General features: G+C 39.2%; 2 protein-coding genes across 5 annotated transcripts in view; one reads left to right on the forward strand and one right to left on the reverse strand.

Annotated features, from left to right (window-relative positions):
• Positions 1 to 11,904, reverse strand: part of CLIP4 (CAP-Gly domain containing linker protein family member 4) — a 54,116-nt gene extending 42,212 nt beyond the window's left edge. For 2 of the 4 annotated variants that reach the window (XM_063304537.1, XM_063304529.1), the window contains exons 1-2: positions 11,723 to 11,881; positions 6,092 to 6,245 (exon numbers count right to left, since the gene is read on the reverse strand). In XM_063304537.1, coding sequence (XP_063160607.1) covers positions 6,092 to 6,224 — 133 coding nt within the window. In that variant the 5' untranslated portion in view covers positions 6,225 to 6,245; positions 11,723 to 11,881. Of the gene's footprint in view, positions 1 to 6,091; positions 6,246 to 11,722 lie in introns of all 4 variants that reach the window. The other 2 variants (XM_063304520.1, XM_063304511.1) reach the window with 2 other exon arrangements.
• A 10,236-nt stretch (positions 11,905 to 22,140) lies between these two features.
• Positions 22,141 to 25,818, forward strand: PCARE (photoreceptor cilium actin regulator). Its single transcript, XM_063290240.1, has one exon. It carries the CDS (start codon positions 22,141 to 22,143, stop codon positions 25,816 to 25,818), a length of 3,678 nt encoding a protein of 1,225 aa, XP_063146310.1.
• The last annotated feature ends 275 nt before the right edge of the window (positions 25,819 to 26,093 follow it).

The raw sequence follows: 26,093 nt of genomic DNA on the forward strand, positions 1-26,093 counted from the left end.
GTCAGACTAAATGCGATCCCTGGGGAAGGTAATGGCAACCCACCTCAGTATTCTTGCCGTGAAAACTAAATGGATCAGTACAACCAGAGATATGTCGGTATACCATCGGAAGATGAGACCCCCAGGTCGGAAGATGGTCAAAATGCTACTGGGGAGGAACAGAGGATGAGCTCAACTAGCCCCAGACGTGATGACGCAGCTAGCTCAAAGCCGAAAGGACGGCTAGCGGCCGACGGTGCTGGTGGTGAACGGCGAATCCGATGTTCTAAGGATCAACACACCATCGGAACCTGGAATGTAAGATCTATGAGCCAGGGCAAATTGGATGTGGTTATTGGTGAGATGTCAAGATTAAAGATAGACATTCTGGGCGTCAGTGAACTGAAATGGACTGGAATGGGCCACTTCACATCAAATGACCACCAGATCTACTACTGCGGACAAGAGGACCACAGAAGAAATGGAGTAGCCTTCATAATTAATAGTAAAGTGGCTAAAGCAGTGCTTGGATACAACCCAAAAAATGACAGAATGATCTCAATTCGAATTCAGGGCAAGCCATCTAACATCACAGTGATCCAAATATACGCCCCAACCACAAATGCTGAAGAAGCTGAAGTAGAGCAGTTCTATGAGGATCTGCAGCACCTACTGGACAACACGCCTAAAAGAGATGTTATTTTCATCACAGGAGACTGGAATGCTAAGGTGGGCAGTCAAATGACACCTCGAATTACAGGTAAGTATGGCCTGGGAGAACAAAACGAAGCAGGACACAGGCTGATAGAATTTTGCCAAGACAATTCACTCTGCATAACAAACACTCTCTTCCAACAACCTAAGAGACGGCTTTATACATGGACTTCACCAGATGGACAACACCGAAATCAGATTGATTACATCCTTTGCAGCCAAAGGTGGCGGACATCTGTACAGTCGGTAAAAACAAGGCCTGGAGCTGACTGTAGTTCAGATCACGAACTTCTTCTTGCACAATTTAGGATCAGACTAAAGAGATTAGGGAAGACCCACAGATCAGCTAGATATGAGCTCACTAATATTCCTAAGGAATATGCAGTGGAGGTGAAGAATAGATTTAAGGGACTGGACTTAGTAGATAGGGTCCCGGAAGAACTCTGGACAGAAGTTGGCAGCATTGTTCAGGAGGCGGCAACAAAATACATCCCAAAGAAAGAGAAAACCAAGAAGGCAAAATGGCTGTCTGCTGAGACACTAGAAGTAGCCCAAGAAAGAAGGAAAGCAAAAGGCAACAGTGATAGGGGGAGATATGCCCAATTAAATGCAAAATTCCAGAGGTTAGCCAGAAGAGATAAGGAATTATTTTTAAACAAGCAATGCGCGGAAGTGGAAGAAGACAATAGAATAGGAAGGACAAGAGACCTCTTCCAGAAAATTAGAAACATTGGAGGTAAATTCCAGGCCAAAATGGGTATGATCAAAAACAAAGATGGCAAGGACCTAACAGAAGAAGAAGAGATCAAGAAAAGGTGGCAAGAATATACAGAAAACCTGTATAGGAAGGATAACAATATCGGGGATAGCTTTGACGGTGTGGTCGGTGAGCTAGAGCCAGACATCCTGAAGAGTGAGGTTGAGTGGGCCTTAAGAAGCATTGCTAATAACAAGGCAACAGGAGACGACGGCATCCCAGCTGAACTGTTCAAAATCTTGCAAGATGATGCTGTCAAGGTAATGCATGCTATATGCCAGCAAATTTGGAAAACACAAGAATGGCCATCAGACTGGAAAAAATCAACTTATATCCCCATACCAAAAAAGGGAAACACTAAAGAATGTTCAAACTATCGAACAGTGGCACTCATTTCACATGCCAGTAAGGTAATGCTCAAGATCCTGCAAGGTAGACTTCAGCACTTCATGGAGCGAGAATTGCCAGATGTACAAGCTGGGTTTAGAAAAGGCAGAGGAACTAGAGACCAAATTGCCAATATCCGCTGGATAATGGAAAAAGCCAGGGAGTTTCAGAAAAACATTTATTTCTGTTTTATTGACTATTCTAAAGCCTTTGACTGTGTGGACCATAACAAATTGTGGCAAGTTCTTAGCGGTATGGGGATACCAAGTCATCTTGTCTGCCTCCTGAAGAATCTGTATAACGACCAAGTAGCAACAGTAAGAACAGACCACGGAACAACAGACTGGTTTAAGATTGGGAAAGGAGTACGGCAGGGCTGTATACTCTCACCCTACCTATTCAACTTGTATGCAGAACACATCATGCGACAAGCTGGCCTTGAGGAATCCAAGGCTGGAGTTAAAATCTCTGGAAGAAACATTAACAATCTCAGATATGCAGATGATACCACTTTGATGGCTGAAAGTGAAGAGGAACTGAGGAGCCTTATGATGAAGGTGAAAGAAGAAAGTGCAAAAGCTGGTTTGCAGCTAAACCTCAAAAAAACCAAGATTATGGCAACCAGCTTGATTGATAACTGGCAAATAGAGGGAGAAAATGTAGAAGCAGTGAAAGACTTTGTATTCCTAGGTGCAAAGATTACTGCAGATGCTGACTGCAGTCAGGAAATCAGAAGACGCTTAATCCTTGGAAGAAGAGCAATGACAAATCTCGATAAAATAGTTAAGAGCAGAGACATCACACTGACAACAAAGGCCCGCATAGTTAAAGCAATGGTGTTCCCTATAGTAACATATGGCTGCGAGAGCTGGACCATAAGGAAGGCTGAGCGAAGGAAGATCGATGCTTTTGAACTGTGGTGTTGGAGGAAAATTCTGAGAGTGCCTTGGACTGCAAGAAGATCCAACCAGTCCATCCTCCAGGAAATAAAGCCAGACTGCTCATTTGAGGGAATGATATTAAAGGCAAAACTGAAATACTTTGGCCACATAATGAGAAGACAGGACACCCTGGAGAAGATGCTGATGCTAGGGAGAGTGGAAGGCAAAAGGAAGAGGGGCCGACCAAGGGCAAGATGGATGGATGATATTCTAGAGGTGACGGACTCGTCCCTGGGGGAGCTGGGGGTGTTGACGACCGACAGGAAGCTCTGGCGTGGGCTGGTCCATGAAGTCACGAAGAGTCGGAAGCGACTAAACGAATAAACAACAACATGGATTCTCCATTTTCAAGACATGCAAACCATCACTTAAAAACAATTGGTGGATAATATGAGATTTTCTAAAAGTCAAATACAAAGACCAAAAACAACATATCAACTGACCCTGTGAAACTCTTGGACAACAATGTTTATTGAGCTGTTTTTATTGAGTTTTTTGGAAAACAGACAATCAAATGACTAGGACAGTAGACTGCAGTCTACCACTTTAGTTATCTGCAATTTCAGAAGCTGAAATATGGTTAAAAGAACATTCATATGTTGACAGACTACTTCCAAACCTAAAACAATTGATACTACAAGGGCAATGGATATTTCTGATGTAGGCGCTGCGGGTTAAACCGCTAAGCTGTCGATCGGAAGGTCGGCGGTTCGAAACCGCGCGGCGGGGTGAGCTCCCGTTGCTCGTCCCAGCTCCTGCACACCAAGCAGTTCGAAAACATGCAAATGTGAGTAGATTAATTGGTACCGCTTCGGCGGGAAGGTAACGGCGTTCCGTGAGTCATGCTGGCCACATGACCTGGAAGTGTCCTATGGACAACGCCGGCTCCAAGGCTTTGAAACGGAGATGAGCACCGCCCCCTAGAGTCAGACACGACTGGACTTTACATCAAGGGAAACCTTTACCTTTACCTTTACATCAATAAAAATTTTATGGAACTTTAGTAACTGATCTCTGTTTAGTTCAAAACCATTTTGGTAATTACAACAGACGATCTTCAGAATCTCACCAAGGTTTTAATGCACCAATCCTGCAGAAATCTAGATTGCAACATTCGTAACATCCACTGTCTATTTACCTCAGTAGTGAAACTCTCAGATTCTATCCAGGAATATAATAGGACGGTTCATCCATAAAGGCCACCATCATTTCCTGAATTTTAACAAAATATAAGTCTGATATTTACAAGAAATTTGGATGAACATAATTAATCTGGATGAACTGCTATCACCAGAATACAATTCTTGGATTACAACTAACTTGATAGTTATTTCCCACCCAAAAGTCACATTTCTGCAAGTTGAGTGGTTATATAAATCTTTAAATAAATAAATGAAATATCCCTGAAATGACCAATTAGCTAAACCAGTTTAATGCCTTTTAACATCTGAGATCTGTAATGCTTCCAAAGTACATACACCTAAAGCTGACTGGAATAGACTCTTAATTCTGGAAGCTTTTAGATCACTGGTAAGGAATATTAGACCATATTTTGTAGCCCCTGACAACAGAAGAATTCTATGCAGTCTTAGAATCTATGGTCCAAAAAAGAACATCACAAAAAAGAGGCACGCTTGTCAGCTAGCCAAGAAGGCTAATTGTTTTTTTTAGAAATATAAAATGAGGCTATTTCGGAATTAGTTATGGACTGCATCTGAACTTAAAACAAATTGAGTTCTGGAAAATACTTAATGCTGATATGAGATCTCACTTTACCAGAACAGAAACAATTTTTTCCCAAATAGATATGTCATTTTAAATCTATCTTTAATACAGGGGGAGATAATTATATCCTCTAAAAATTTATCTTACACCCACTTGGTATCCTATTACAGATAACAAATTAGTAGCTATTCTTACCACTTTACCTTTCGCTAAGGTTCAGGTATAGATTATATGGCAAATTATACAAAATAAAGCTGGATATGTAGTGCCAATTTTTGTAAAATCTTTTATTATAAAAACTGACCAATCATATCCCCACTGAGTGGAAAGTCAAGCACATGGAGCTTAAAAGCATGCTTAAAAGGTGCATAGGGTTTTGTTTTTTTTTTAAGTGGGAGTAGGTAATTGCCCATTAATTAAAGAACAATTACTTTGATAGAGATTGTGGCTGAGATATATGTGCAAATTTCTTTTAATAAAATTAGAGAACTTGGCAGAGGTTAATATATTTTCAGAATAGCAAGCAAAACATACAGGTGTGCACGTACCCTAATGTTGGTAACTTTTATTTTAAATAATTTATTCAATAAATATGCACAGATCAGGAAGGGCAAATTATTTGCTTTCTTTGTTCATATTAGGGTGTGGTATTCAATACAATTTATATAGAATTTCATCAGAGGATTTTTTTTTCCTTCTTCTTCTATATTTTGTCCATGCCTTATATTTTAGAGGAGGCCTATGCCTCATTGTGTCCTCTCTAAACATAGTCTGAAGCTCTGCATAAATTGGTCTTCACACCACAAAACTATTTTTTAGTCACTCTAGTTCTTAGGATTAAGCAAATGGCTACAATTCTTTTTGTTCTCAGTTTCATTCTTAGATTTAGTTCAGTTTAACAAATATATATTATTTATTATGTATTATTAGCATAGTATTGCTTAACTTTGTATTAAATTATATATCTTACTATTTATTGAACAGCCTTATTTAATTACAATATGCTTTAATTAATTGCAATATATGTAAATATGAGAGAATTTGTTTTTATGAGAGCTTATGACTAAACAAAACCATTTAGTTGCCTGCTGGCTTCTAGCCTTACAACAAGAAAAGATGCCCAAGATGGAAAGAAGTTTTACTATATTATTATTATACTGTATCAGTTTTTTCACATGACTAGCTTATAAAATATTGTACAACAGGCTTTCATGACACTTGTACAAATATTTCATATAGCACTCAAAATTGTTCCTGATGCCCTGGTAGGGAAACAATTTTAAATGTTTCACACTAAAATACTACCAGTTCTGTGGGAAACCCCATGATATTCCAAGATGCGTGTTATCTTGTGAAGAGGAACATGCATATTTTATGCACTATTTACATAATAAAACTATTCTGTCAGAAAGATAAATTACAGTATCTAGCATATAGCACATTGTAAGAAAAGAGAATTGTAATATTTTCAAAGAGAATGCTAATTCATTTTATTTTAAGTTCTGAGCATTCCTTTGGAATCAATCTCTACTCATTCAATATTTTGAAAACAGCTCTGCAAGTTCTCTCCTTCTATAAATATTCTTACCATATTCTGAAGGCATTGGTGCAGCAGAGACTGAATGTGTGACTGAATCTTCAGAGCCTGAGATAAAATACTGGTGTCTTCTAGTCAATGAAACTCCTTCTTCAGAAGGGTCAGGAAGATCCTCTATGGTCATCTTTTAGAAAGCCACCTTTGGCTAAAAAGAATTTTTTTAAAAATGTCCCATCAACTCGACCCATGACTCTAAACATTCTTTGCCAGTGTAATACTTATTTCTATTTCTTACAGATACACTATGTAATAATTAAGAGATTCCAAATATTTTGAATACCATGTGAACTCAGAAGTTGTTGCATCATCATACAAATCATTTCATCACTTCTAAATATTAGAAATTTGTCACAAGGTTTGAGACGAAACTAGAAGGCAGTGGAATGAAACTTAGCAAGGCATTATTAATTGAAAATATGGTACAGGGTTAACATGTGTTCTTATAATATAAATCCAAATATAATACTGCATATGGTCCTAAGTCTGAAAATTAGTTTCCTGTGGTTTTCTAAATAAAAGTTAGTTCTCACCTTGCTTGAAAATTATGTAGTATATGGCCAAGAACCCACTTGCTAAAGGTATAAAAATATAACATGTGATCAGATATCCATCGTTTCAAAGAGAAGACTTCTCTGAAGTACTTATTTTTTGTTCATGTACTCTATTCCTTTTAATAGTTCCTGCCAAATCTTTCAAGAAACATTTGTTCCAATTAATCTGAAATTTAGAAACTATTTGTAGAGAATTGGGGAGCAGAGTATAGGAAAGATTTCTCGAAGGACAGTCACTTTTTCTCCCTCCCAGAGATTTGCTAACATTAACAGCATTGCATTTTTAATATTTAATTAAATAATATTTACTTTTCAATGGAAGAGACTTTAAGGCTTTTAAGTAATGTAATACTTTTTCCCAAACGTGATTTTATAGAAATAAAGACATATTAAGCTATTTTTGTTTATTGTTTTCTGTGTATTTTTTTAAAATGCAACGAAACTTTAAAAAAATAAACTCATAAAAGCTTTCTTTGTCATTGAACAGTATTTTCATGTTCTTTATGGTATCAAGGATTAATATGTAGGGATGATTTTAAATAGAACGAAGGATGATAGGATGGCTACTATCCATTTGTAAACATAGAGCTATTGTTGATCACCTGAAATCATTATTCTTTGTGAACATATACCAACTAATCTGTCAGAAATTACTGTATGAGCCAACCTACAGCATTTGTCAAGATGAAAATGCTTTCAAATAGTATTAAAGTCAGACTTGCATAGATTTGATGCAGCTAAAATTGAAGGGGTTGTTTCTCATTCATGGGAAAAGAAAAATAATTGTACTGTTAAGTGCCTAAGAACCAATTCTATGTAACGGTTAAGGCACCAGGCTAGAAACCAGAAAGACTGTGAGTTCCAGTCCTGCCTTAGGTATGAAGCCACTGGGTGACCTTAGGCCAGTCATTTCCTCTCAGCCGGAGGAAGAAGGCAATGGCAAATCTCTTCTGAAAATCTTGCCAAGAGAACTGCAGGAACTAGCCCAGGCAGTCACCATGACTCAACACTGACTCGAAGACCTCCCCCCCACCAACAAAAAATAACTGTTAAACACACTAAAGAAGACATACCACTCTTAATACAATACTTCGGCAGCATTTCACTATTCAGCTGCTATTATGCCAAGATATTTCAGTTGCGGAAAATATTTCCATAGCACAGCATAATTCCCAGAACATGAACACTTCTGCTGTATACAGGTAGTCCTTGGTTAACAACAGTAATTGGGACTGGATTTTCCATCACTAAGCAATGCAGTCATAAAGTGTGACATCATGTGACTGCATTGCTTAGTGACAGAGATCCCAGCATTCCCCATAGCTGTCATTAAGTGAGGGTCACAGGTTGTTAAGCAAGTCCCAGGTGGCTTGCAAGCAGGCCAGCAGGCAGGCAAGGTGCGGCATGCCACACAAGTATGGCAGGGCCAGCCACTGCCAGGTAGGAAAGTGTGCGCAAGTGGCCAGTGTGAGCACAGCGGGGCCGGGGGTAGCTGCTGCCAGGGGGGAGGGTGCAAGCAACTTACTGGAGCAACTTGTGACCTTCCCTGCCAGCTTCCCCAGTGACTTCACTCATGGGAAGCTGGCAGAGAAGGTCGCAAATGGCGATCATGTGACTGCGGGATGCTGCCAACCATTGTTAAGTGTGAGCTGGTTGCCAAGTGCCCAGATCATGATCACGTGACCATGGGGCTACTGTGATGGCTGGAACTTCAAGGACTAGTCATAAGTCTCCTTTGTCAGCACCGTCGTAACTTTGAACAGTTGCTGAACGAGCAGTTGGTAAGCGAGGACTACCTGTATTGAACAGAACTTTGAGGTATGGTTTACATAAATGCTCATGAAAAAAGGAGGGGGAGGGCAAGACTCAGAAAATACATTTTTTCAAATGGAAAGTTTTCTCAGCAGCAAACAATAGAATACTTTTGTCCTTTTATTTTTATCATTTTCATGGACTTAAAAAAACATAAGTTTCTCTAATCTTTTGTTTGTTTCTTTTATGATTTGGCAGAAATATCTCTAAATTTATATCAATTTATTTCACAAACATTCTATGCATAATATGAAAAGAAAATATTTGAAAATTTATTTCCATTTTTCTTTTGGGGAAAAAAGGCCTGGGATAAAGCAGAAAACTCCCCCTTTTCTTTTCAGGTGTCTTGGAATGCATATATTCCGTTTCAGCACTGCCATCGCGTGATCCTACATTGCCTGATTATTCAAAGTTAAATATAGAAAAATATACTAGGACTTCTGAAAAGCACTGTTTTTCTACATTTTTAGAGGACAGTCCTAATTAGCTTGATTCATTGCAATCTGCTAACTTAGGTAGATCTGGGTCAATGACTGTAAAGCATCTGAGAATTATATTCTTTGGACCTCACAAGACAATGAGTCAATTTCAGTGCATTGCAACAATACATAAAGCAAAATTTGCCAGTAAAATGTATATATACGTGTGTGTATGTGTGTGTATATATATATATATGTATACACACACACACACACAAACAGCATTAACTCAAAAAAGTATTAATATTCCTAATTATGTTTAATTAGAACCTGTCATTTTTTAATTCTTACAAATACTTGGAAATGCCTATTTTTAACCAATAAATGAGTGAAATGATATATAAAATGAGAAGGCAACCTCCATTTATGTCCTTTGACCTATTTTTTTTTTTATAAGATTCCAATTCCACTGGTACTTTAAAGGCAAATTTTTCAACATTCTACATAACTTTATTTACTTATTTAATATGTTTATAAGACCAGCAACTTCCCTGATAGACATATTATATCACAATTCTTTACTTCAGGATATATCTAGATATTGTGAGCTATATAATTAAATCAGGTATCTCAAAAGTATGATGCAGAATATTGCACATATTTCAGCATAAAATCTTAGCGCTCATCTCTCAAACCTGAGTGGAATGTATATTTGACAAATTATTGACTTTGAAAAATGACTTCTCTCTGGATTATACATAACTTCAGAACACGATCTTACCATTCTGTTTACTTTTAGTCTACCCTACTCCTTATGTCTACAATCCTTAAAGTTCAAAATGGCTTGAATTCTGTAAACTGTGGAAGACTATTCTCATGTGCAGTTCTGAAGATAATAAATTGGGATTCCTCATTAGAATAATTAATTACTTCCAGGTAAATTTGAGAATGATAAGGAAAGGCCCCTTTGGTGGCCATTTTTTCATTCCTCTTTTATAGTATTGTACACTATCCAATATCTCTGAAATGGTAAAATTATTTTAATTTCTAAGGCTGTACACTCACCAATAACTCTGGGTAGATTATAGAAATATTTACTTAAGTTACCAAAACATAGAGTTCGTAAATTGTAAATACAGTAAGCATTATTTATTAGCAAAAAACTACTTCAATAATACTTGACAGAGCTTCATAAGTTCATTGTAGCAAAAGAAAAGCCAAATAAGACTTTGACTTTTATGGCACATCTCCTGTTGAACAGCGCTCTGGATTTCTATTTCTGTATAGAACAGCTTCACTTTCAATCTGTCAGATGCTTGTCCCTGATGGATTTGGCTATGAGTCACACCTTCCTTTGAAACAAGTTTTGGCTTTTCAACACACCAGCAGCATGTAGATTATCTGGAGGAAGCCAAGCCATATGTAACTAGGCTCAGATTCTTCACTCACTGGATATCTTTCAGTGAGTTGGTTCACTCCTTGGAGGATAGTATAATAAATTCCACATCTTAAATGTGCTAGCCCTATGTCTACTTGATTCCACTTAGTTAATGACTAAAGAATTCAAAGTCTGCTGAAAAAAAATGGGTCTATATGTTTCAGTAGTTGTGCATGTTTTAGGCTGTATAGAGCATAAACCACCATTAGGTCTTATCATGCACTACTAAATATAGCACAGGCTTTACCAGCTGCAACCAACACTTCTGTTAAAAAGTTACAGCATGATGCATGTGCCTGTAAAACCAGTATTCTATATTGTGATAACTGCCAAGAGTTGTTTGGTTGCAATGGGATATAAATTTAATACATAAACAATAATAATATCTAATTATTCTCAGGAACACAGATTTCTAATTTGACATGAAAGGCATTTATTAATCTTCATAGGTTAAGATAAGTTTCCTGTCCTGATTGGTATTTCTGGAAGTTCCAAAATAAACATGATAAAATAATGTTACAGAATCTACTCATTTAACAGAGGGAATATTGGCAGAAAATTATTAATCAACAGAAATTCTGGCCACAGAAAGTTTGGTCTGTTAAAGAAATAACCAAAATAGGAAAGAAGTACTAGGACTGAAAGTACTAGGACTAAAAGCTGCTCTATCATGCTGCTTTATACATGTGACAATATTTCCATTAACTCAAATTAAATCCTACTTCACAATACACAGAGGAAATACTACAGGTAACTGCAATGTCACTCTGTTTCCCTATTCTTATTTTGCAGTTTTAGTTTAAAAGCCCCACTTTGAAGATGTTACAGTTATTAAAGCTTATTACTCAGTGAAATTGTTCCTTCTTTCCATATCTTAGACAGGCAAGGAAGCGGGGGGGGGGGCTGGGAGATCAAGTCTGATTTAAAGTCTTGGGCCTTAATAAAAGAGGTAAGAGCCCAACAGTTTGTACAGTGAAATTCACAGATGCAGTTGACTAGCCGAAACGGGGAGACCTCCTTCAGAGGAAAGCATACCAGCCCCCTATCCCACTTCCTAAAGCCTCTGTTACATAACGCTCTTATATATTCAGAGGCGCATTCCAGCTCTGTCTGCCTTTGCTCCCAACTCTCTTCCTCTCTGCCCCGCAGCTGCACGCAAACAATTCATCTCTCGCCCCCATCTTGCTACAACCCTCAGGCTGGCTCCCGAAATCGGCAGTTACACCGCACGCCACCGGCTTCCCCGCGCCACCCGGCGCACGTGCACCCAGGGGGCAGTTCTCCTTTCAGACGTTCTGCTCCCACATGACATCACGCCCCTCCGCCGACCCCTTACATCACAAAGCTGGGCTGACACATCCTCGCCCTCCAGCGCGTCATTATGCCCCCGGCCCACAGCCACCCACCCCCGCCACGCCTCCACTTTGGGGAATGAGGACCAGCCCTCCGGCGCGCTGTGCTCCGAAGTCTTTCCAGACAGCCCGCACGAAGGCAGCAGCAACGACCCCTCCGCCCTCACCTGCCGTCCCCTCCGCAACTGCGACTTCCCGACGCTCCAGAGAAGCGAGGGAAAGGACCCCGCCCACCGCACAAGCGTCGGGAAAGGAAGATGCAGGTAGTCCGGCAGGCTTCCTACGCCCCGCCCCCAACCACCCCGTGCAGCAGAGCAGCTGCATCAGGCTCCTCCCCCTCGCTGACCTTTCTTCCCCCTTCCCTCCCACTCCTGTAATCTGCTGTCCGGCCTAGCCAATCAGTACCGTTAACCCCGCCCCTTATCTGAGGTCTTTTACATATCAAGGAGTCCTGTGACTGGCCTTTGCCGTCCGATGCGCCTTTTGCCTGGCTTACCTCTCAGGGAAAAGCACCTGGAGTCACGCCCACATCCGATCTCCCCCTTATGTTCTTCAGTTTGATGAGGACGAAGAAAGAGGCGCGCATGTGCACATCTCGATGAGGAGGCTGCTCGAGCGGCTTCATCGGTTCGCGGCAATCTGTGTCTTGATTCAAGGCTGATGACGGGGAAAGACTTTCCCAGCGTCAGAAGTGTTGCAAAGCGTAGGCTCATAGAGGGATAGAGAGGATAGAAAGTCTAAAAGCACTTTGCTTTGTAACTGTATCTAGTATTCTTTGATTACTACATCTCCAACACTTATTTTTTGCCTTTTTTTTAAGGACACTAAATAGGATGCAGTAAGGTGTTCTCTTTCATAAAGATAGCTTCATCTTATTGCCTCATATAATACTGTAACAAGAAGCATTTTACAGTGCAGCAAAGTATGCATGTACTGCGGAGTAAAACCTTTAGATGGGGCCTTTGAATAAACCTGCTTACCATTGTGCTTTTTCTTGTTTATTCATCCAGTCGCTTCTGACTCTTCATGACTTCATGGACCAGCCCACGCCAGAGCTTCCGGTCGGTTGTCACCACACCCAGCTTCCCCAGGGACGAGTCTGTCACCTCTAGAATATCATCCATCCACCTTGCCCTTGGTCGGCCCCTCTTCCTTTTGCCCTCCACTCTCCCTAGCATCAGCATCTTCTCCAGGCTGTCCTGTCTTCTCATTATGTGGCCAGAGTATTTCAGTTTTGCCTTTAATATCGTTCCCTCAAATGAGCAGTCTGGCTTTATTTCCTGGAGTATGGACTGGTTTGATCTTCCTGCAGTCCAAGGCACTCTCAGAATTTTCCTCCAACACCACAGTTCCAAAGCATCGATCTTCCTTCTCTCAGCCTTCCTTATGGTCCAGCTCTCGCAGCCATATGTTACTACGGGGAACACCATTGCTTTAACTATGTGGACCTTTGTTGTCAGTGTGATGTCTCTGCTCTTAACTATTTTATCGAGATTTGTCATTGCTCTTCTCCCAAGGATTAAACGTCTTCTGATTTCCTGGCTGCAGTCAGCATCCGCAGTAATCTTCACACCTAGAAATAAAAAGTCACTGCTTCTACATTTTCTCCCTCTATTTGCCAGTTATCAATCAAGCTGGTTGCCATAATCTTGGTTCTTTTGAGGTTTAGCTGCAAGCCAGCTTTTGCACTTTCTTCTTTCACCTTCATCATAAGGCTCCTCAGTTCCTCTTCGCTTTCAGCCATCAAAGTGGTATCATCTGCATATCTGAGATTGTTAGTGTTTCTTCCAGCGATTTTAACCCCAGCCTTGGATTCCTCAAGCCCAGCATGTTGCATGATGTGTTCTGTGTACAAGTTGAATAGGTAGGGTGAGAGTATACAGTCCTGCCGTACTCCTTTCCCAATCTTAAACCAGTCCGTTGTTCCATGGTCTGTTCTTACTGTTGCTACTTGGTCGTTATACAGATTCTTCAGGAGGCAGACAAGATGACTTGGTATCCCCATACCGCTAAGAACTTGCCACAATTTTTTAATGGTCCACACAAGGCTTTAGAATAGTCAATAAAACAGAAATAGATGTTTTTCTGAAACTCCCTGGCTTTTTCCATTATCCATCGGATATTGGCAATTTGGTCCCTAGTTCCTCTGCCTTTTCTAAACCCAACTTGTACATCTGGCAATTCTCGCTCCATGAATTAGTGGAGTCTACCTGCAGGATCTTGAGCATTACCTTACTGGCATGTGAAATAAGTGCCACTGTTTGATAGTTTGAACATTCTTTAGTGTTTCCCTTTTTTGGTATGGGGATATAAGCTGATTTTTTTCCAATCTGATGGCCATTCTTGTGTTTTCCAAATTTGCTGGCATATGGCATGCATCACCTTGACAGCATCATCTTGCAAGATTTTGAACAATTCAGCTGGGATGTCGTCGTCTCCTGCTGCCTTGTAATTAGCAATGCTTCTTAAGGCCCAGTCAACCTCACTCTTCAGGATGTCTGGCTCAAGCTGACTGACCACACCGTCAAAGCTATCCCCAATATTGTTATCCTTCCTATACAGGTCTTCCATACATTCTTGCTACCTTTTCTTGATCTCTTCTTCTTCTGTTAGGACTTTGCCATCTTTGTTTTTGATCATACCCATTTTTGCCTGGAGTTTATCTCCAATGTTTCTAATATTCTGGAAGAGGTCTCTTGTCCTTCCTATTCTATTGTCTTCTTCCACTTCCGCGCATTGCTTGTTTAAAAATAATTCCTTATCTTTTCTAGCTAACCTCTGGAATTTTGCATTTAATTGGGCATATCTCCCCCTGTCACTGTTGCCTTTTGCCTGCCTTCTTTCTTGGGCTATTTCTAGTGTCTCAGCAGACAGACATTTGGCTTCTTGGTTTTCTTTTTCTTTTGGATGTATTTTGTGGCCGCCTCTTGAACAATGTTGCAAACTTCTGTCCATAGTTCTTCCGGGACCCTATCTACTAAGTCCAGTCCCTTAAATCTATTCTTCACCTCCACTGCATATTCATTAGGAATATTAGTGAGCTCATATCTAACTGATCTGTGGGTCTTCCCTAATCGCTTTAGTCTGATCCTAAATTGTGCAATAAGAAGTTCATGATCTGAACTTTAGTCAGCTCCAGGTCTTGTTTTTACTGACTGTATAGATGTCCGCCACCTTTGGCTGCAAAGGATGTAGTCAATCTGATTTTGATGTTGTCCATTTGGTGAAGTCCATGTATAAAGCTGTCTCTTAGGTTGTTGGAAAAGTGTATTTGTTATGCATTGTGAATGCTATTGGGGAGGAACAGAGGATGAATTCATCTAGTCCCAGATGTGATGACACAGCTAACTCAAAGCCGAAAGGAACCATTCCAGGTTCCAGTGGTGTGTTGATTCTTAGAACATCGGATTTGCCATTCTCCACCAGCACCATCGGCTGCTAGCCATCCTTTCAGCTTTGAGCTAGCTGTGTCATCACATCTGGGACTAGCTGAACTCATCCTCTGTATGTATGTAATGTCTATGAGCCAGGGCAAATTGGATGTGGTTACTGGTGAGATGTCAAGATTAAAGATAGACATTTTGGGCGTCAGTGAACTGAAATGGACTGGAATGGGCCACTTCACATCAAATGACCACCAGATCTACTACTGTGGACAAGAGGACCACAGAAGAAATGGAGTAGCCTTCATAATTAATAGTAAAGTGGCGAAAGCAGTGCTTGGATACAATCCAAAAAATGACAGAATGATCTCAATTCGAATTCGGGGCAAGCCATCTAACAGCACAGTGATCCAAATATACGCCCCAACCACAGATGCTGAAGAAGCTGAAGTAGAGCAGTTCTATGAGGATCTGCAGCACCTGCTGGACAATACGCCAAAAGGAGATCTTATTTTCATTACAGAAGACTGGAATGCTAAGATGGGTAGTCAAATGACACCTGGAATTACAGGTAAGTATTGTGCTATTAAGTTATAAATTTGTGCTGGCTCTCCTATTAGATGGAATGAAACTACAGTACTCTTATTCTTAGATGAACTAAAACTATCCCTATCCTATTCTTATCTCCTATTAGATGGAATGAAACAGCTGTGGCCACAAGCAAGTGCGTTTAAAGCGGAAGAGCAACAAAATGTTCTCTCCCTGTTTCTATGAAGTCTAAGGACTCCTTGCTGTTTCCACCCTAGCTTGATGCCCCTTGTTGCAGGCCTATAAATCACTTTTCCTCTTGTATTAGAGAAACTATAATTCTGGTAAGGCCCCTAATGAAATGAGCAAACAGAGACAGGTATAATGAATGACACATGTTGACATGCACAAATATTACTGCTGCATTGTGATGCACTTTGCAAAGCACCCTTTTTATCCCATTGCACAGCCCTGTGAAGGTTTTAGCTTTAAAAATAACCAATGATGCAGCATTTAGCAGCCAATATTTTATTTATGTTCAATTGTATGTGCAAAGGGGGGAGGAGCCCAATGCACTGCTACCCTCTGTTTCTTTGCTTTGCCAATTTAGATATAGCTCCTTGTCTTGTCTTGTCTTGTCTTGCTCTGATGTAGAACTCTACATTTAATTGGGCAAATGTTCCAGTTGTCTTTTGCTTTCCACCTTTGTTCAGCTATTTCCAATGTATTAGCAGATAGTCATTTCACCTTCTCATGCTTTTTGCATTTTGGGTTATTTTGTTTACTTCACCTTTTATGTCATATATTTCAGACCAGAGTTCTTTAGGCATTCTATCTTTCAAACATAATCCATTAATGTATTATTTATCTTTGCCAAAAACCATACAGAATACTGCTGAGGTTGTATTTGGTGTTGTGTTTACAAGGTGTCGCAAGTCATCATAGAACTGTTAGCTTCCAATTCCTTTGCCTCTGGTAGAAGCACAAACTTGTATTATCATAAAATTGATTGGTTTCCTTGGATTCCAACCGAGATCAACCTGTCATTTTCAGGGTTGCATCTGGACACTGTTACCCTTTTGATAATGGATAGCCCTTAAAAACATGGGTCTATTGGCCAAGGTATGATGCCTTAGTATATGCAGTCAGCACTGACAATATAGGACAGATGGACCAACAGTATTTCATACATTTCACTCAGTCATAATTCATATTAGGACAATACTTTTATTAGCCTAACTGCAGTCACAACCTAATGAGCAAGTTTTCAAGTTCTCAAACGTTTTTCATCAACCAAAAGGGTAAATAAAAGATCCTAGGGAAAGAGGAGAGAAAAGAAGTGGCTGATATCTACATTTAAAACTCTTATTAACTTGAACCATTAGGCAAAGCACCTAGTTTCTCTAGTAAGTGGAAAGCAGAAGTAGAGGAACATTTTTATATTGATAAAGTTGGGGTAATGTTATGTGGTGTGCTATGTTAAAGAAGAAAAATCACTAAAAGCCAACTTAAGTAATATCTCATAGTTGGAGGAAGTACATCTTCAAAGAATAAAGTTTCAGCTTCAAGTGGCATGAAATTCTTCTAGTGTTTATTGAAATGGCTAAATTTTATATTCTTGGAGTCATATGAAAAGCAAACAGCTGAACCGGATATAAGGAAAAAAGTCATATTACAGCCAGTTCTTGGTCTTTTTGAGTTCTAGGTAATCTATTAAATGCTAAAACTATCTAATTTCTCTGTACTTCCTGGTGTTTGTTTGTCTATTTAATTAATTATGGTTCAAGACCAGTCATAAATTTAGCAGGTACAGTAAATAAAAGGATAAAAGTACATGAAAATCCTGAAACAATACTAAGGAGGAAATACTAAGCAAGTTCTAAACAGTATAACAACTAATAGGAATTTTGCAACCTAATAGGTTTCAGATAATTGATCAAACAAAAAAAGAATGATAACCTCATAACCACAGGAGCACTTGAAGCTATATGTTTTGATTGCCATTAGGAATATACGGACATTGTAATATCACACATGATACAGATTCAACCTCTGTATTTGAGCCCAGGCGTGTGTGACTGGCTGGTTGTCCTAATGGGTAGCACCCCAGCTGTGCCTTAGAAAAGACCTGTGAAAAGCATGTTTAATATTTAAGAAATATTGAGGGACAGTAGAAGATTATGCTATAGAAAAGAGTGTGTAGGAGAACTGTGTTAGTCTAGGTGGCAAAAAATCAGAAGTCTGGTAGCACCTTTTCTAACTAACCAATTTTATTAAATGGCATAAGGTTTGGTGAGCATTTTAGACAGATTATCATTACCTTTTTAATTAACAATTCTAATGTGTTAAAAACCACTGTGTTTGTTGAGACTTCTGAGATTCCTTAAACCTTTTGATGTATCTGAGTTCAGCAACCTCTCATTCAGTGGTGCAGTTGGTCCTGCTTTTCCAAAACAGTCACTTTGAGGTCTGCCATAAAGTATTGTTTGTCATATTTGTCAATTTGAATATGCAAGTCCCAAATTAATGTGCTTTAATTCAGTCAGCATTTTATCAAGGTCAAGGGCAGATAGTGCTATCAAGGAAAGGCCTCAGTATACCAAATCGTTATTGATTTGTTTCCTTAGGATAGATCTAAACCTATCTAACAAGGTTTCATGGATCAAGGAGGTTCCCCAAAAGACTTGCTTCAGCCAGAATATTAGTTGGCAAAATCTTACTCTGAGTACTTCTGAGTAAGATGAATTCAAAGAATTGAAAGAAGGTAATTAATAACTATGTGGGTTTCTCTGACAGTCTGAAATATAACATAATTTTACCACCTACTTTTTGAGTAGGAAGCATTAACTCCCAGTTTTCCTTAAAACCTGCTGGGCAGCCAGGATTTTTATTAGTTGTCAGTAGTTAGAAGAAAGGCACAATCAGGTTGGTAACTTGCCTAGCTACTTAGAGCAGGCATTGACTTCTATGATACCATAGTTTGCAGGGAAAAAAAGGGTTGGGCCCAAATATATAGCAACCCTAATTGCTGATACTGGAAATACGTGTCTTATTGGATACTAAAACAAGAGCAGACCTGTCTACTGAAACTAAGCATGGAGTAATGTTTCTCTATCTTTAGTTTCAGTACATTGTTCTGGAACTAGAATCTGCCTTTTAGGCATGCATTGTTGTGGCTTTAGCAACATGTACTACCACATTCACCACATGGAGTCACCTGTGTCTTATAGTAGATCAATACATCATTTCTGATAATTTCACAAAGGCACATCAAGTATGATAGAAGCAAGATAGGACTTTTCTATATCCTTATTGTAATCAGACTTGCCCCTAGTTTGGTACTGACCCTGTCTTGTTTGTCCACATTAAATATAAACTGTTACTTTTCCAAACTGAATATTGTATTCAAAGCACAATTGGATAACATTTATCCTGTGAACCTCTGTTGTGTGAACTCAGCCAGTCCATTTAAAATAATCTGTATGCTACATTGGTTCTATATTTCAGTTGGCTCAGAGCATTTTGAGAACTAGTTTTTTTATCTACTCAGGCCTTCCGCCTCTCTGGCCCAACTTTCTGATGGCACATATCGATTCCAGTAGCCACCAAACATTTTGTGTGACACAGATTTAAGAAAGATCCTTCAAGCAGCCTGCTTTGACAGCTATCTTTTTCTAGTTAAATTTGCCTTGTTTCTGATAAAGTATGACACATTTTATTTTTCTACTGTCAGCTTAAAGGAACAGCTACCATAATATTTAGGTTTTTATTTATTACATTTCATTCTGCATTGTCCTTTGGGAGTTTAAGGTAGTGTACAGGGGAGTCTTCCTTCAAATTCTCCTCACGGCAGCAATCCTGTTGAGTTGGTTGGGCTGAAAAAAGAGTGTTTAGCTTAAAGGGAGCTCCATAATCCAGTGGTATTTAAATCTCGGTCTTCTCAAGCTTATATCTTAACCATTTCATTATACTTCCCTTTGCAATGTACATGTTAATGCTGTTAGTAATAACATAATTTGAGTAATAAATTATATATTCTAGTGTTATTAGTATTAGCATAGTCAGTTTGGATGCTGGCAAATGGATTTGGCACAAACACAGCACTGCTTCTGGTTTCTCTTCTGCTAATGAAAAAAAATCACAAAATTCATTTTACCTAAGTTTAAAACGCATACAAATTGGCATTCAAGATATTGCTACATTTTCTTTCCGCGGAACTTCTTTACACTCTGATCAGTCAGAAATACAAGGTCCGGGCACATAAGAAATAAGGAAGAAACTGACTTTTTCCTTTTAACACAAAATCTACATTAATGCAGATTTTCTGATTTACATTTAAGGGGTACAAGCTCTTGTATGTGAGCTTGCAGCTGCTAAGTTACTATGAACTCCACTGTGTGCAGACACCGTGAAAGTGAGATGCTAAATTCACTGGCTAGCTACTTGTACAGACTGAAAAACTGCTTCACAGTTAAGCATTTCAGCATACCTTCTCCACTTCTGTCTAGTCAAAGACTAGTATTACAGACTATTACTGACATGCAGAAAGAGGATCCCACTGTTTTCAGCACACTTAATAATATCTTTTTCTCAGAATTTCCTATTCAAGGCACTAATCTCAGCATAAATTTCAGTTTGCACTGCAGGTAAGTCTCAAGTACCTGTAAAGTAGGACTGGAATGGTTATATTAGCATTTTTCATTATCTTGGCAAGCAGGGAGCAGGTAGATCAGTAGAAAGTAAATTATATTTCAAAATCTCTTAAGAGAGATCCCAAGAAAGTACAATACCATTTCAGAATAGTATATTGTGGAGTACTTTGAATGTTGTTTTAGATACGCACGCTTTAGATTCACCTCACATAGCATGAAACTTCTTGGGTATCTTCGATAATTCATATCTTGCAACATTTTTGTAAGAAAAAGATGTATATTGATCAAATCAAAAGCCTATCTATTTTATATCCCCTAACTAGGAGATGGAATGAATAAATAGCTATAATAAGTGTCATTAGTAGTACAATACTCCATCGGTTTGTCTAGTCCTCTTTTAAAGCCTTCCAAGTGTATAATTATCTCCATGTCTCTTGCTAACACTACACGTTACATGGATTATACAGCATGTGAAGGAATTCTTCATGTTCAGTGTCCCATATGTTCCACCATTAAGTTTCATTGAATGACCCTGAGGTCTAGCATTATGACAGGGGAGACAAACCTCTCCTTTCATTTTCTCCTTTTCATGATCAACTTAAACCCATTGCCCTAGAAATAATACTAGGTCCCCAATATTGAATTCTTTCTAAGGTCTAATGTCATCCACAGCAATTCTGTGAAGTAAGAACGGTAAATTAACCAGGACACTGGAAAAAATAACTAAAGATTATTCATAATAATCCAAGCATTACATGAGAATAGATCTACCATGACAGTGAGACATTTCAGTGGCTTGTTCTTGATCAAGAATCTTATCTGTATTCAGACAGACAACACCTCTTGTTTGTACTGGCTGTAAAGTGATTGGGAACCCCTCCAAGATCACATAAAGGGCATTTTCATTAGACTAATCAACTGCACCTGGTTGCATTAATCCAGCCTTTGGGCAAGAGAAGATTACTGAGCGTCTTTTGATGCCGAGAGACATCACTCTGGTGAATAATTCATAGACTCCCATGGACTGCTGCAGGTGTTCTTGCACTTGAAGAAATCAAAGCAGAGCTGGGGGAAAAAAGTGTATGCTGAATTGGGATCATTATTTAACTCTGAAAAATAGAATTATGCAGAACAGCATTATCATTTTGGAAACTTAAAAGGGAGAAGAGCTAAAACTATTCAAAGCATTCTTGGAGAAAGTCCTCAAGGAAAGGAATATGCGCACATGCTGATCTTGAGGTCAGATAAATCTGAATGGCTAAGTAAACTTTTTTAATGCTGCTTTCTTTTGGCATTGTAGATTGTGTTTCTTCCTAATTGACATTAGCCCTCCAAGGTTATGCTCAGTCCTTTTGGGTGACCATGCTGTAGCATTTTGCCATGCAAACAGTATTCTTGGAACTGACTTAAAACTGCATCTGTGTTTGGAATTTCAGACTGCTGAAGAAAGTTTAGAAATGAAACACAGTGAGAACACATTGCAGTAGACCAAAAGTCAATTTGTGAAATGCAATGTGTAACAGGAATGTCCTGTTACAAATGCAACAAACTAGCTGTGGGCTACTTATCCTAATTAGCTTAAAGCCTTCTTTCTGGTTGACATCTGTTAAGGCAGAAGCAAGATGCATAAGCACCCTTAATCCCCTAGCTCAATCTAAAATGCCAGTGATTTTTTTTCATAGGGGAAATTGTTAAAGGGGAGAATGCACTGACCGAGCTGGGGCTGGAGGTTCCTAATAGCTACCAGGGCAAGCTGCAAAGCAGTGGTTCTTCAAGATGAAGTTTTTCTCAAAAAATGCCAGATCCCAACATCAGCTCAACTTGTAAGTTTTCATTCCTTTTTCATCTTTGCTTGATCAATTGGCTATCCTTCAGTAGTAAAGAAACTTAAGAAGACGGAGCACAATGGGGTGTACTCCTTCACGTAGTGATATTGTTAAGAATCATGAAAAACATGGAACAAAGTTGATGAATAAAAGAATTCAGTTAGTTGATCGGGGAGGTGAAGGTTTTTCATTCCCTTTGCTGATCAAAGGCTCCTCTTCTTATGATACTGAACGGATAAGACAGGGGGAGGCTCAAGTTAAAGATAGCTTCTTCAAAAATTTATCAAATGAAGAGAAGGATGTTAATTTCTATTCCTCCTCTGAGGACCCTTTGCTACCTGAACTGGACCAGGAAGAGAAAGAAATTGAAAAGGTAGTCTCAGAGACTGAGATAGCCATTTCTGAATTGATGGAGTCAGACAAATATATAGCAGAAGCAATTATGGTCAAAAAGCAAATAAAATGTGAATCAGAAAAGGTTGATTTTACTGTGGAAGATAAAAGTGAAAGCAACAAAAATCAAAACCTCAAAAATGGGAAGAAGCAAAAGAACAGGCAGGGAAAACCAGGCCGGCCTTGCAAAACTAAAGAGAAACCCAGTCCTTCTATATGTAAGCCTGAGAAAAAGATAGATTTCCCAGATGCACTTGTTAAGGCCCATCAAAATACATATGCCTATCTCAATCCCAGTCTTTCCAAATATGAGGCTATCTTATGCATGACCCATCAGGTCATTGAAACGCAACTAATTGTGCAACAAATGGTGAACTTTTTGCTTTTTCGTTTTGATGAAATCAACCACCTTTTAGAAGAAATGACTGAAGATGGAGAAGATCTTCTCAAAGAAGTAGGATGGAACCTGGCTTGGCCAGCTGGCAAAGAAAACCCAAAAGAGCAGCCAGATCTTTTGCAACAATTACTACAATATACAGTCAACAAAATGCAGTTGTTAAATGGAACTGTGGCTTCTTTAGCCTCTGATGTCCTACAGGAATCTTGCAGCTTTTTGCAGTCTGCAAGTAGCCGCTTAGAAGAAAAAATGAAAGCAAAGCAACATTTTGATGAACGCTTGCTCAGGATAATAAAACTTCTTGAAGAATCTGCAGCTGGATCTCCCTATCCTTACCTTGATGATTTGACTCTTTATTCTGAAGACAGTGGAATAGGCATTGACAGTGAATCAGTGAAAGATTTAAATCTTACTAATAAGCATGGAATGGAAACGAATTGTGATTCCTATTCACATGTTCAGACATCCCTAAATCAGAACAGAAAATCAAGAGAAAACAAATGTCCATGCAACTCCAGGGATGGTATAACCAAGTCCCATGACTGTGGGCTAGAAAAACAGTTTAAGAATATATCTTGCTCACCTCCACAGACTAGGAATGCAGTGTTATCATCTCAGGTAGCATCAGAAAGTGGATCTACCTTTCTCCAATGTCAAAACATCTTGAAAACTTTTAACTCTGGGCACTGTGATATAACCCATGAAAGTAATAGCTTCAGACAGAGTGAATTGGCCAGTATTTCTTCCACAAATGAAAACAGTAGTGCCAACAGTTTATCTGAGGAAGAATATGACACTATAAGTCTGCCTGAAAAAGAAAAAAATATTTTATTTAAAAGATCTACATCTTTTCCTGCAGCAAGAGAGAATAGAAAGAAGCCTTCCACCAAACGAATAGAGAGCCCAGATAATGAGGAGATAATACTCAAAATGAAAGATGCCATTAGTGAAAAGATAAAATTTGTTCCAGCTACAAGTGGACAAAGGGGGTGGGTGGAAGATGAAAATGGAAAAGAATTTCCAAGACCTAGTACAGCCTCTGGGTGCCAGAAGACACCAGTTAAACAGAAACGGTCTAGGTCTGAGGAGTCTCTGAAAAGTCATGCTGAGGACCCAACTCTTTTGGAACTTCAAAGGACTCAAAAAGATCTTGACAGAAGGCTAGAATTATTTTATAAATTAAATAGAAAAGAGGAAATCAATGATACATTGGAAACACTGAATCCAAAAGAATTGTGTGACCTACAAAATTTTGAGCATGTTACTCATAGACCTTCCACCAATAAACTGAGAGCATCTTTTGCTAAAAATTTCAGTATAGTGCCTGATCCTTCATGTAGATACAGTGAAAATGTAAAATGTAGAAAATCTGTCACAAGTGACATGTCTTCAAAAGATTTGATATCGAGAAAAGAAAATTATTCTGGGACACCCAAACCGAACACTCCTCGTAAATCTGTGAAAAAGTTAATAGAAACATTTAGCTCATCTGAAAGTCTGGTGAAACCCACAAGCTTAAGAACATTGGGCCCAATAAAATGTGTCAGAAAGTTTGGACTTCGAAGTATTTCTCCCAACCTTCCACTTCCTAGAGGACTTGTGCCCTTAAATCACAAACATAAAGTTTCACCATTGGAAGATACCAGTTGCAAAAACATCAGAACTAGTCGTTGTACTCTTAGTAGCAATAGCTCACTTGTACTTGCAAGTAGCTGTGATACAAATGAGGATTCTGGTGAGGTTGATATGGACAACTTGCCTCCTCCACCTCCTGAAATGTTAATGGACATTTTATCTGAATCAACTGAATCTTCAGAAGATGTAAAGACAGAAGAAAACTACTTGGAAGTGGCTGATAAGACTGCCAAAACAAATGAACAGTGCACCACTAAGAAAATTACTCAGATTTCTCAGCGGATGAAACTTTCCCTCTGTTCAATTGACCTGTTACCAAATAAGAATCTTACCAATCCCCCAGTTGCCAACAAAGCACCCAATAATGGGGTGGATACCATACCAAATAAATATTTTGTAGAGTTGAATTCAACTTATATGTCTGATTGCTGCAAAAGGGATCATGAAATAGAAAAAGTTGCAGATCTGTATAAACAGTCTTGTAAAATAATACCTCTTCCAAATCCTAAAGAAACATTAGAACAGAATGGGAGCAATCCAGGAAACAAGAATAGTAGTGAATCTCCTCTAGCTGAAAAGCGAAGTTCCCCCAATTTATTAAAGAAAAATGAGAAAATGTCAGGTTTTATCAGCCGAGTATCACCAGTAAGAATGCCACCTTCATCACCTCCCAATCAGAAGAGGTTTCCAAGTCCATCAGTTTATCACAGACCTATTCATCAAGTTTCTTCTCCTACTCTGCATCAACAATCTGGACCCTCGACTCACTCCAAGGCAACAAACCCCCCAATACAGAGGAAGGTGGTTTCCCCACCAACTCAGCAAAATCTCTCTAATCCTCCAGTGATACGCAAACAACAAAGCCCCCAGAGTCAGAAAGTGTCCAGTCTACCACCCCATGACCAAGAAGCAAATGCACCTCCTTTTGCAACTACTCCATCCCCGTCTACTTCCCCATCTCAGTTGCATAAATGCTTACAAAACAATATGGACTCCAAGGATGAGCAGTATTCTGCCTCCCCCAAGATTGTTAGCAATGCTCACTCAATATTTTGTCCAGCTACTTCCTCTTTATTTGAAGCCAAGCCAGTGGTGTCATCAAACATCAACCCAATGGGGGTGGCTGTGGCCCAGCCTGAAGCCTCAACATGTGCATGGAGAAATAGCATGCAGCTCAGGCAATTTGTGGACCAACAGAGGATGACCATCAGTGCTGCCAGTCCTCAGCCTTTCCTCAGAAGGAGCTTCTCTGACCACAGGCCTGGATTCCAGCTTCCACTGCCATTGTTTGTTACAGCAGAGAGTGACCCTGTGCTTAACCAAACAAGGTAAGAAACCTTAATTTCAAAGCCTTTACACTGCATTTAGATGTACAGCCTGATTGTCAGGATCAGCTTGGTTTATAATTCATAGCTCCTTTCTGACAAGCCATCATTCCCATGAGTAAAGTCTTGTAGAATAGGGGCACATCTTCTTGGGGCATATCTGTACATTGGTTTTGATAGTACATAACCATCCTGCCCTAATTTCTGACATGTTCTGAGAGCCCAGACAGGCTGACCTTAACATTGGCCAGGCTGCTTCCTGATTGAGTTTCCATGTGATGC

Source organism: Candoia aspera, chromosome 1 (genome assembly GCF_035149785.1).
Source record: "Candoia aspera isolate rCanAsp1 chromosome 1, rCanAsp1.hap2, whole genome shotgun sequence".
Classification (NCBI taxonomy): domain Eukaryota; kingdom Metazoa; phylum Chordata; class Lepidosauria; order Squamata; family Boidae; genus Candoia; species Candoia aspera.

Coding starts and splice junctions, on each gene's coding strand:
- PCARE (XM_063290240.1), top strand. CDS start 22,141: ATGGGGTGTACTCCTTCACGTAGTGATATTGTTAAGAATCATGAAAAA.